The sequence below is a fragment of the Apium graveolens genome, chromosome 3, assembly GCF_009905375.1.
Source record: "Apium graveolens cultivar Ventura chromosome 3, ASM990537v1, whole genome shotgun sequence".
Lineage (NCBI taxonomy): Eukaryota > Viridiplantae > Streptophyta > Magnoliopsida > Apiales > Apiaceae > Apium > Apium graveolens.
The window spans coordinates 34,044,622-34,055,438 of NC_133649.1; the positions used below are offsets into that span (position 1 = coordinate 34,044,622).

General features: G+C 33.7%; 2 protein-coding genes across 2 annotated transcripts; both read left to right on the forward strand.

Moving 5' to 3' along the window:
* The first annotated feature begins 2,200 nt into the window (after positions 1-2,200).
* Positions 2,201-5,455, forward strand: LOC141712089 (ras-related protein RABB1b). The gene is made up of 6 exons (XM_074514886.1): positions 2,201-2,488; positions 2,639-2,778; positions 3,086-3,168; positions 3,881-4,085; positions 4,205-4,273; positions 5,134-5,455. The coding sequence occupies exons 1-6, from the start codon at positions 2,443-2,445 to the stop codon at positions 5,215-5,217; spliced, it is 627 nt and encodes a 208-aa protein (XP_074370987.1). The 5' UTR covers positions 2,201-2,442; the 3' UTR covers positions 5,218-5,455.
* Positions 5,456-6,608: 1,153 nt separating this feature from the next.
* LOC141710665 (protein SIEVE ELEMENT OCCLUSION B-like) lies at positions 6,609-10,449 on the forward strand. Its single transcript, XM_074513214.1, has 7 exons — positions 6,609-7,378; positions 7,489-7,578; positions 7,784-8,232; positions 8,322-8,428; positions 8,545-8,687; positions 8,792-9,469; positions 9,580-10,449. Exons 1-7 carry the CDS (start codon positions 6,830-6,832, stop codon positions 10,228-10,230), a joined length of 2,667 nt encoding a protein of 888 aa, XP_074369315.1. The 5' UTR covers positions 6,609-6,829; the 3' UTR covers positions 10,231-10,449.
* The last annotated feature ends 368 nt before the right edge of the window (positions 10,450-10,817 follow it).

A 10,817-nucleotide genomic window follows, 5' to 3' on the forward strand; every position in this document is an offset into this window, starting at 1 on the left:
ATATAGAAGGAAGTTCTATGCAGACCGTTCTATTCTTATAGACCTGGAGACCAAACCTAGGCCATTGATCTATATCTCATCAAACTGTCCACTTTTCTTTCTTTTTTATTTATTTAAACTTGTCATGATGAGTATATATATTTCCTGGATAATATATATCATCGTGCTGCACTTTATAAATTGATTAAAACCATTTTCTATATTATACATAGTAAAGAAGGAAGTTCTATGGAGACCGTTGATCTATATCTCATCAAACGGTCCACTTTTCTTTGTTTTTTATTTATTTAAACTTGTCATGGTGAGTATATATATTTCCTGGATAATATATATCATCGTGCTGCACTTTATAAATTGATTAAAACCATTTTCTATATTATACATAGTAAAAATACTATGTTCTACACTGCATATTTTGTATAACCTAGTGCAGGATACAAGGTGATGTTGTACAATGCAAAAAAAGTGCACAACACAATTTTGTATAATTTCAAATAAGTGTATGTAAGGTAGAATGATGCAAAATATATTTTATATAATGCAAACCATGTTTATGTATAGAACACGACAAAATACTACATTTAAAAAAATAAGTATTGCACACTAAGTTCAAAAGTGTTGCAAAATTTTATTAAAAGAAATTTATCATTAGAATTTTTTATATGGAACTAAAAGAGATGAAAAATATTATATTTATTTTTATATATTCCATTTTCCTCCATTTAAATATTTTTTAATACATTTAAATAAATAATCTTAAGAATATGATACTGTTGTTGAATATTTACATTCAAAAATAAAATTATAGATAAGAAAACATAAAAAGTGTAGTCCATAATGTAATAAAAAAAGATTATGAAAGCAAAATTTAAAAACACATAATTTGTATATATATATGTACACTTTACATTTTAATAATTTTTCTTTATTATAATAAAATTTTATATTTTATTTAACAAAAATGTTATCAACAAAATATTTATAAAATCACAACATATTTATATTTTTTTAAGACTTTGATTCTTGATTCTGCACAAAATGTTTATCTACAAACTTTATAATTTTTTTAAGTGGATCTTTTTTTGCCCAAATGAATAATTTCACATATTTTTATTATATTATTTTTAATAGAAATAAAACATAATTATAGTTAAGGAAAAATATTTGTGGAAAAAACTCCAGCTCTATAATCGTTTTTTAAGAGCCAGAATTCTGCAAACAAATAATTATTTTTTTCAAAAAAACTATTATGTTATGCAAAAAAACGTAAAAATAGAAAATTAAACATTATAGTTGAACTGAAGAAAATTACAAATTTCCATAAAATTATGTTCCTCCCATGAAAACTGCACCTTCACTCCTGTGACCCATTTTAAAATGTTTTGCACTAGATTAATTTTTCATTGTTGCATAAAAATGTTCTTCAAATCTATTCACAATAAAACTATTTATGAATATTTATTTGAATTTCCTCTAGTTCAGTTGTGTTGGTTATTCATTCAGTTGTGTTGGTTATTCATTGGCTCAACACACTAATATAGAAAGATAGAAAGTGTCATACTTTAGTATTTGTCACATGATTATAAAACAATATAACGTTGTAGTAGAGGTCTCGAGGGTCTCCAATATACATGGGTCTCCACAGAACTCAACTCATATTTTAATAAAAAGTTATTATATCATAAATTTAGTGAATTATTAATTTATCATAAAGGGCCCGAGTTGGGACTAATTTTTTTTTATTAATTTCTCGAGTATTAAATTATCGAGGTTTATCTGTACCATGTGATAATTGATATGAGATTTAAAATGTGCTCAAAATATATTCTATATATTGAGGTTCTTTTAAAAATATGTTTCTTTACAAAATTACGTTTTTTATCTTTAAAAATATGATTACTCATTTTTTTATAAAAATATGATTTTGTAATCACATACAATGCAATTAAACATAAATAATATTAATTATAATGATTATTATACATCTTTTAGAAAAATGCAAAAATAAGTTATAATTGATTTTTTATTGCAAAAAGTATTTTAAAATATTAAAAAGTAAATATTTTTAAAAATAAATATATTTTTGATAATTTCGCAAAGTACATTTTGTTTAAAAATAAATTATTAAAAAGTTTTTTTTGAAATGAATGATTTATGTCTTGTTTTTTAAACCCAAAAAATGAAGATAAACATGAGGGAGAGTTGAGCGATGTCGGCAATTGAAACTGGGAAGACGTCAACATAGGAAGAATCTCCATTTTCTCTTTAATTTTGATTTTTAAAACACCCCCAGTTTACTACATTAACATATCGTAGCGTAGCAGTACAAAACAATACAATACAAAGTTCCTCTTTACTTAGCCTGCACACATTTTATCATCGCACGCCAACCCAAACTCCACCGGAACACAACACAACTCTAACGACGTCGTTCTACTCCAAATGTCTTACGATTATCTCTTCAAGTACATCATCATCGGCGACACTGGTACTTTTCTATCGCTACAATTTTTTATTTATTTATTCTGTTCATTAAACCCTAACATAACTGTTTATAACTGCCCTGTTCATATGTGATTATGAATTGTGTGTTTCAAGTGTTTGTAGTGATAGAGTAAATTGTGTTGTGAGTGGACAGGTGTGGGAAAATCATGCTTGTTGTTGCAATTCACTGATAAAAGGTTTCAGCCTGTTCATGATCTTACTATCGGTGTCGAATTTGGTGCTCGTATGGTTAATATCGAGGGTCGCCCTATTAAGCTTCAGATTTGGGACACTGTATGCCCCCCCTTTTCTTACTGCCTGTTTTTTTTTCATTTTATTAATGTGTGTTTTTGTCACTGATTATCGTGTTTTTCAATTGTGCGGAATATTTATAATTCTGATATGTTTGCTCGTGTTTTTAAACAACAATAACGTAGAATGCAGTTTTGTATTTGAATTGTGTAGAATTCAGTTTCGTATGGGAATTATGTACAGTTAGTATGTTGAATTGTGGTTTCGTTTCTATTATACTTTAAATGGCTTGTTGGTTAATATATTTATGTGAAATGACTTGGTGGTGAAACTTGTGTTGTGTTTTTAGGCTGGGCAAGAATCCTTCAGATCCATCACTAGGTCGTATTACAGAGGAGCAGCAGGAGCACTTCTGGTTTATGATATAACCAGGTACTAACATTTTGTTTAATGTTCATTTCACACCAAGCAGTTTGACAAGTTTGGTAGAGCTTTGGGGGATGTTATTCTTGTGTTTTTATTGATATATGAATGCCTTGCCATGTTATATGTTTTTTTGCAAACATATGTGATATCATATGAATGTGTTTATATGTTTAATGTAATTTGGTGTTAATATGGTTAATATAATTGAGTGTAACTGAATATTGTAGTGTGCAAGTGTGTTATTTTACATGCCATATAATTCTTTGTGGAACCTGTTGTGAAACACTGGGGTTATTATGGATTACAAAAGATCTTCATTTGTTTTAACTTTTAAATCAGGAATCGAGAATAAGTTAATGATGTTTCATTCTTCTTGTCATTTTTTAATGATCTTCGCAGATGTTCTATATTCTGGTAATGAGTTAATATGTTTTGAAGCTAATATGTTTAATTGTTCACGGTGTAATAAGCCCGTTAAACATTTACAGTAGCTTAATTACTGTAATATAGTAGTTGAGAGTTTTGATTAGGTGTGTACCTCTGAGCTCTGCAGAACCTTGGATCAAGCTCTTTTGTCACAGTTGGCAGCAAATTTTTAATTCTTGAACGTTTTTGGTTTTGACATGGCCAATAACTCTCATGTTCTTGTGTCTTAGGTTCCTCAGCTACTTGGACATCTGTAATTTAACCAAGTTATTTTCTTGTCATTGTTGTGTAGGCGCGAGACGTTTAATCATCTAGCAAGCTGGCTTGAAGATGCTCGGCAACATGCCAATCCCAACATGACTATCATGCTTATTGGTAACAAGAGCGATCTTGCTCATCGAAGGGCTGTAAGTCGAGAGGAAGGTGAGCAATTTGCTAAGGAAAATGGACTTCTTTTCTTGGAGGCTTCTGCAAGAACAGCTCAGCATGTTGAGGAGGTAATGTCTCTAAGTAATTGTCAAATTAAAGCTCTATTCTGCGTCGTGGTTTTAAGAAGCCACATGGTCATGTGAATTTGTTTTTTGTGCAAATCTGATTTATATATGTACATCTACAGGCTTTTATAAAGACTGCTGCAAGAATACTTCAAAAGATCGAGGAGGGAGTTTATGATGTTTCTAATGAGGTAAATATGGACAATCACAATCCAAGTTTCGCCAATGCTGTATTTTTACAATTGACTCTTTATAGTTTATGCTATAAATTATATTTAAATATAAATTGCTAATTTGTGGCCGAACTTTTCCTAAATTTGAATGTGTGATTTAGTGGCCAGAAATTACTCACTTTTCAAAACAATGCGTAATCATCATTATATGGTGGCCACATATTGCTTCCCCACTTTTTTGAAAGATGAAAGCAATGCATAGCTGCCCACCACTGTGCCCCAGAGTTGAAAATTTAGCCACCAAAATTTTATATCAAATGAAGTTTGGCCACCAATTTGTAGTTACCCATATATTAATCAATCTAAATGAAAATAGTTCAAAAGAAAACTTGCAAGGTATTAAGCAAAAAAGAAAAAGTAAAAGAAAACTCGCAAGGCAGTGAAACAATTTTATTGTGCAAATTTATAAATTATAGAATGGAAGAAACTATTTTGTACTAGTTTTCTCAACACTCACGCAAAAATTTCAAGACTAACTATACATTGGCTTGGTTTAATGTTTCCTCCTAAACTCAAATATCTATGTAATTAAAGATAAGTGTACTATTCTAGCACTTTGTCATACATGGCTTATGAGTTATGAGTTCAGTTAAATTTGTTTAAGGTGCAATTGCTTGCTGCTGTTAAGTGTTATGTTGCTATTCTTTATAATAATGAACTGGCATATAATAATTCAGTGGATCTCTGACCCCTGGCATTAATGTAAAATTGAGTTGAACTTTGTATTGGGTCTTGTTATCATCTGCTGTAGTCTGTGATTTGGCTTTAGAAATTAAATTAAATTATTGGTTCTTAATCCGACTTCTTTTAAACTGCAGTCATCTGGTATTAAGCTTGGATATCAACGGACCCAAGGTGCACCAGATGCGTCAGTTTCACGGAATGCTGGATGTTGTAACTGATGATACAACATCTCAAATATGTATCTACTTGGATTCTATAGCTGCTTATCCTGTGAATTATATGTTATGTAGCAAGTGGAGTTTAGAACTCAAAATATCAGTTATTGTCCCCATAATCCTGTATATGTAGACTAGGACTTGTTGATCATGGATACATATATTCCCTTTTATCCTTCATGTAACTGCTAAATTTACCATCATTTTGCAAAAAAATGGCACTTTGGATCCTTCCTTATAACTTTTATGTTTTTTACCGGTAAGTGCTTTAAATTAGATCAATAGAGTCGATTGTTGTCTTAGTTGCTGAAGCAGAGCAAACGATAGGTATTCATATTTAATAATTGAAGGTAATGTATTTTTTTCCCTTGGTGGTGTTAATTTTATACATATTTCACAATACCACCTTAGATTAGTGATGTATTCTCTAGTTCCGTTTAACCTGATCTTGAGGTTAAATCTTCAAATATAATCCAAGTCAATTTTGAACATAGTTTTGTGATTTCATGTATTTTGCATTTTTATATAATTGCCAAAAGATTTCACCAGGCAGATGGGATAGTTTTTCTACTTCTGCTAGTTATGTAATAGTCTTTTCAATTACCAGCCCTTGCTTTCTTGGATTTCCGGTGTTCTAGTGATTTTTCTTCTTTAGCATGTTGCATGTTGTATATTTTACAATTTTAGCTTTAGCATATGTTTTCCCTACATTTGATTCCTGTTCTTTTCCCCTCCCTTTCTCAGTATCTTTGGGCTGTAGGGTTTTCCCAATGAGGCATTGGGTGTTCTGAGGAATATTCCTACAGAAATCTGCTACCATTACATTTGTTATATGAATCACAACAGATATGAGAAATTTGAAATAAAACAATTTCAAGCCAGAAGAGTACACTCATGTTTTGCACGTACATTTCTTATCCAACATTTGAGCCTCCAAATATATATGAGCTCTTGTTGAGTTTAGTGTTCTCTCAGATCACGAGTTTTTGTTGAGTTTAGTATTTTCTCAGATCACGAGTTTGAAGTCAAGAAAAATTCTCTTCGGAAAAAATTAGAATGAATCACACTAATGATTGTATTTTTCTTCCATGTTACAGACTTACAGAAGCTGTTCTACTGAATAATGCAAGACTTTGTTTTGCACGCAAACTGGTACATTAAAGAAGAAAAAACCATTATAATACCAAGCTAAAGCAGCTTAAATCTCTCGAAAATAAAGCTAAAGCAGCCAAATATTTTTTAATAGTTTGTGATTTATTCATTGATTACGCTTTGGGAGTAGTAGTTTTTTAATTTAATATCAAAGTTTGTGATATCCGAATGGAACGGTTTCCGGCTAAGATCAATCATTACTTAACGTTGAGGCTTTTTCTGAGGGTGGTAGGAATAATCTGTGTTTTTTACTGCTCCAAAATAGGCTTCAGATTAACGTTGCAGAAGATCTGAACTTGATTACAAGGAAGGAATTCTCACCTTTATTCACATCTGGGAGCCATGTAATGCCAGATAGATTGCATATATATAGCATGCTCACCTTCTTTCTACTGTCCACAAGTATCAGTTATATATTATCTCTTTGCTAGTCAACTGATAGAATCATAGAAACATATATTCAATGAGCAACATCAACCAATTAGTGCCACATCCCGCGGCTACAGATGCATTGAACATGCAACAAAGGAATGCCATGTCTTCTGTGCAGCAACAAATCAATACGATGCAGCCCTCTAATGCTATGGCTGATGTACAAGCCACTGCAAACGCTCTCAACAATATGCTGCAGACTAGCAATGCTATGGCAAGTATGCAGCCAGCTGGGAATGCTATGCCCAGTTTTTATCCGACGAACCAAATGGCCAATATGTGTCCAGGGAATGCTGTGGCTAATATGCTCCAGGGGAATTCTTTGACAAACTCTGTGCAGCCAGTAGGGAATGCCATTATTGGTAGGCAGCCTTTGAATGTGATGTTCAATATGCAAAATCTGATCAAAGGTGGCGGCAACATGTTCATGTCTTCAGACGACAATGTGATGATGAGGCAAATATACGATACTCATACTCCTGATGGCAGAGGAATTAATGTCAAGCCACTGTTCCATATTGTGGAAGATATTATGGCATCCTCTCATATGAGTGTCGCCCTTGATGCTGCCAATTCACATGTAATGTTATATATGTACTGCAATTTGTATCTTAAATTTGCATGCACACGATTAACTAACTAAATATATATGTGTTCTGGTGATATGACTTTGATTTCTTACACATGCAGGGTGCCCATATGGATGAGAAAACACACCAAACTGATGTCATTTCCATGCTTGAAGCTCTGTCCTACTTGATTGATCTAATTTCCTGCGAGGTTATACATATTTTATTTTACCATATAAACCAGTGATATAGTAGTATCAGAGGGGCATAATGATCAAGTTACCCAAGTGCTAATTTATATTTTGTTAATCTGTCAGAGTGCTAAATGATTTAGTAATGAACCTACCTCTGACATTGGTATCCATAGATGTAACCTTGTCATATTTGATTGTAATAATTAAAGTCTATGTTCTCAGATATCTATCAAATGCTTGCATGGTTCAGATGGACATATGACAGCAGTGTCCATATTACAAATGGTATCAAATTACCCATGGGAAGCAAAACTAGTACTAGCTCTAGCAGCATTTGCTTTCAGCTACGGAGAATTCTGGTTGCTTGCTCAGCTTTACTCATCGAACCAACTTGCAAGATCAATGGCTATACTAAAGTGTGTTCCTCTCATCATGGAGTACTCGGGGTCTCTTCGACGTTGGTTTGATGCAGTCAATGTTCTCCTCAATTCTGTTATGGATTTGATGAGGGCCATCATTGCTCTGGAAGAATTACCAAGCATGTATATTGCAAAGGATGTACCTCCATTGTCCACTGCCATTGAAACTATCCCCACTGCTGTCTACTGGAGCATCAGAAGTGTCATTGCTTGTGCAACTACCATATGTTATCTGACTAGCATGGGCCATGAGTATGTTCATTTACAGAGATCTGATGATTACACTTTCAAGTTTAGCAGATAATGTTTTATCTAATAATTTTCTTAACTTAATTCATTAGGTACACGATGACAAAGCTGTCATGGGAGCTGTCCACACTGGATCAGAGGATCAAGCGGATCCATGAGCATTTCAAGAATAGCTTAAATATCTGCTATCAACATATAGGTTTTCATATAAGGATCTACTAGATGTCACATTTATTTAAATCAACACATTGTTTATTAATGATACTGTACATATGGTGATGAATGTGTATATGTTTAATGTTTTGATGTTTCTAGATGATAAGATGAGAGCTGCAGCCTACGAGTCATTGAGGCACTTGTTTGACGTGACTCACATTGACAATATGAAAGTTCTCAGGTCACTGATTTACCCCAGGGATGATATACAGCCACTAGTTGAAGGTTCCTCTAAGAGAAGGGTATGCATGCAACATAATTATTACTGATTATTTATACATGAATGCACCCTAATTAATTCATATTATCGCCTTCATAAATATATGGAAATTACACACCAATGCAGGTTCACCTGAATGTGCTCAGGAGGAAGAATGTCTTGCTACTCATATCTGGTCTAGATATATCTGCAGATGAGCTCTCAATTCTAGAACAGATTTATAGTGAGTCCAGGATGCATAGAACAAAAGTGGAAAGCCTGTATGAGTTAGTCTGGATCCCAATTGTGGATCTTTCTCATGTTGTCAACTACAAAACCGCAACTGGGCAATATGGTACCACCACAGAGATATTGCCAATGCAAAATCATACTGGTGTTCTGCCAGACGATCACAGCCTGCACTCAAGTAATTCAAAGACAATGTCTCAGTTTCCGACAAATAATATGATAGATCCTAGAAACACTCCTGCCGTATTTAAGCAGCACTGGACTGATCCTATGCAGAAGCGTTTTGATGAGCTTACATCGACAATGCCATGGTACTCTGTGTATCATCCATCAATTATTGATCAGGCAGTGGTTAGGTTTGTGAAGGAGAGGTGGCACTTCAGAAAGAAGCCTATATTGGTGGTGCTGGATCCTGAAGGAAAAGAGTTGAGCCCTAATTCACTTCACATGATGTGGATATGGGGAACTACAGCCTTTCCTTTCACTAGTTCCAGAGAAAGAGCCCTCTGGATGGGTGAGAGCTGGAGGCTTGAATTGCTTGTTAGTGGCATGGATCCAGTCATTTACAACAACTGGGTGAGTTTTAACTTTTTAGTGATATCAACCATTTTTAGTGTTTTGTGCTCTTTACTTTTAAACTTGTAAGCTACAAGCTGTAGCTAATTAATCACATAAAATTGATTTAGGTAAATGAGGGAAAGTACATAATTCTGTATGGAGGGGAGGATATTGACTGGATCAGAAAATTCACAAATACAGCGCGGGTTGTGGCACAAGATGCAGGAGTTCAACTAGAAATGGCCTATGTAGGAAAGAGCACAAAAAGAAAATTGGTTCGGAAAGCAATGGCAACAATCACTGTGGAGAAGCTTAGCTACTGCTGGCAAGACCCCACAATGATGTGGTTCTTTTGGGCAAGACTAGAAAGCATGTTGTTTTCCAAGATCCAAGTGAAGAAAACAGACGACCAGCTCGATCCATTAATGAAAGAAATCAAGAAACTGCTAAGTTATGACAAGTGTGGAAGTTGGGCATTATTATGCAAAGGCTCAAATATTGTGGCTAGTGGACATGCTCAAACTGTTTTAAGCGCTTTCATAGAATATGATTCCTGGAAAGAATATATTCAAGATAAAGGCTTTGATGTGGCATATAAAGAATACCATGACAAGCTTCATGCTGCAAACATGCCGTGTTGCAGATTCGAGTTCTTGACAAGTGCAGGAAGAATTCCAGATGCAATGACATGCCCGGAGTGCCTTGGCCATATGGAAAAGTACAGCACTTTCCTTTGTTGCCATGATGTGAATGCTATGTTACTAACCCTACTGAATTGAAACAGAGAGCACAGTGTATAACTTGTTTTTTTCTCTCCTTTTGTTTTGAGTGTTTGTTTGTGGCAGTACTAGCCTGTCATACTATGTTTGGAGTGTGATATACAAAGATTGTGCGACTTTGTATTAGTGTGTGTTGCTTCTGAGCAAAATGATTGTAATTTTGTACTAGTGTGTGTTGCTTCTGTGCAACAATAATGTAATCATCCACTTTTATCAGTACACAGTACACACATTAGTAAACAAAGATAACATATTTATTCTGTAGTTCAGAGCTGCCATACTATGGTTTATATGCTTGTCGCAAGAAGAATGAACAAACAAGATATGACAAATTTAAAAGACTTAACGTAATCAGCGGGAAAATTCAAGGCATTGACTTTACCCTGATGCTCGAGTCCTGGTGTGAACTTAGTCACTTTCAAGGCCTTTGTTGACAGGGTGGGGGACGCCTTTAGAGACTTCGGTGTCCAGACAAATTTTGAAAATCATACTCTTGTTTTTAAGGTAATAAAAAAAGATTTATTGGTTCAAGCCAAAACTAGTTATACACAAGGATACAGATAATTAAAAATGCTTATAGTATTCTG

What these genes read in the sequence shown, in the direction of transcription:
- LOC141712089 (XM_074514886.1), top strand. Translation starts at nt 2,443, where the DNA reads ATGTCTTACGATTATCTCTTCAAGTACATCATCATCGGCGACACTG. An exon ending in CAGCTCAGCATGTTGAGGAG is followed by an intron (nt 4,086 to 4,204) that starts GTAATGTCTCTA and finishes GTACATCTACAG; the next exon opens with GCTTTTATAAAGACTGCTGC. An exon ending in TTTATGATGTTTCTAATGAG is followed by an intron (nt 4,274 to 5,133) that starts GTAAATATGGAC and finishes TTTAAACTGCAG; the next exon opens with TCATCTGGTATTAAGCTTGG.
- LOC141710665 (XM_074513214.1), top strand. Translation starts at nt 6,830, where the DNA reads ATGAGCAACATCAACCAATTAGTGCCACATCCCGCGGCTACAGATGCA. An exon ending in CTGACTAGCATGGGCCATGA is followed by an intron (nt 8,233 to 8,321) that starts GTATGTTCATTT and finishes TTAATTCATTAG; the next exon opens with GTACACGATGACAAAGCTGT. An exon ending in AAGGTTCCTCTAAGAGAAGG is followed by an intron (nt 8,688 to 8,791) that starts GTATGCATGCAA and finishes ACACCAATGCAG; the next exon opens with GTTCACCTGAATGTGCTCAG.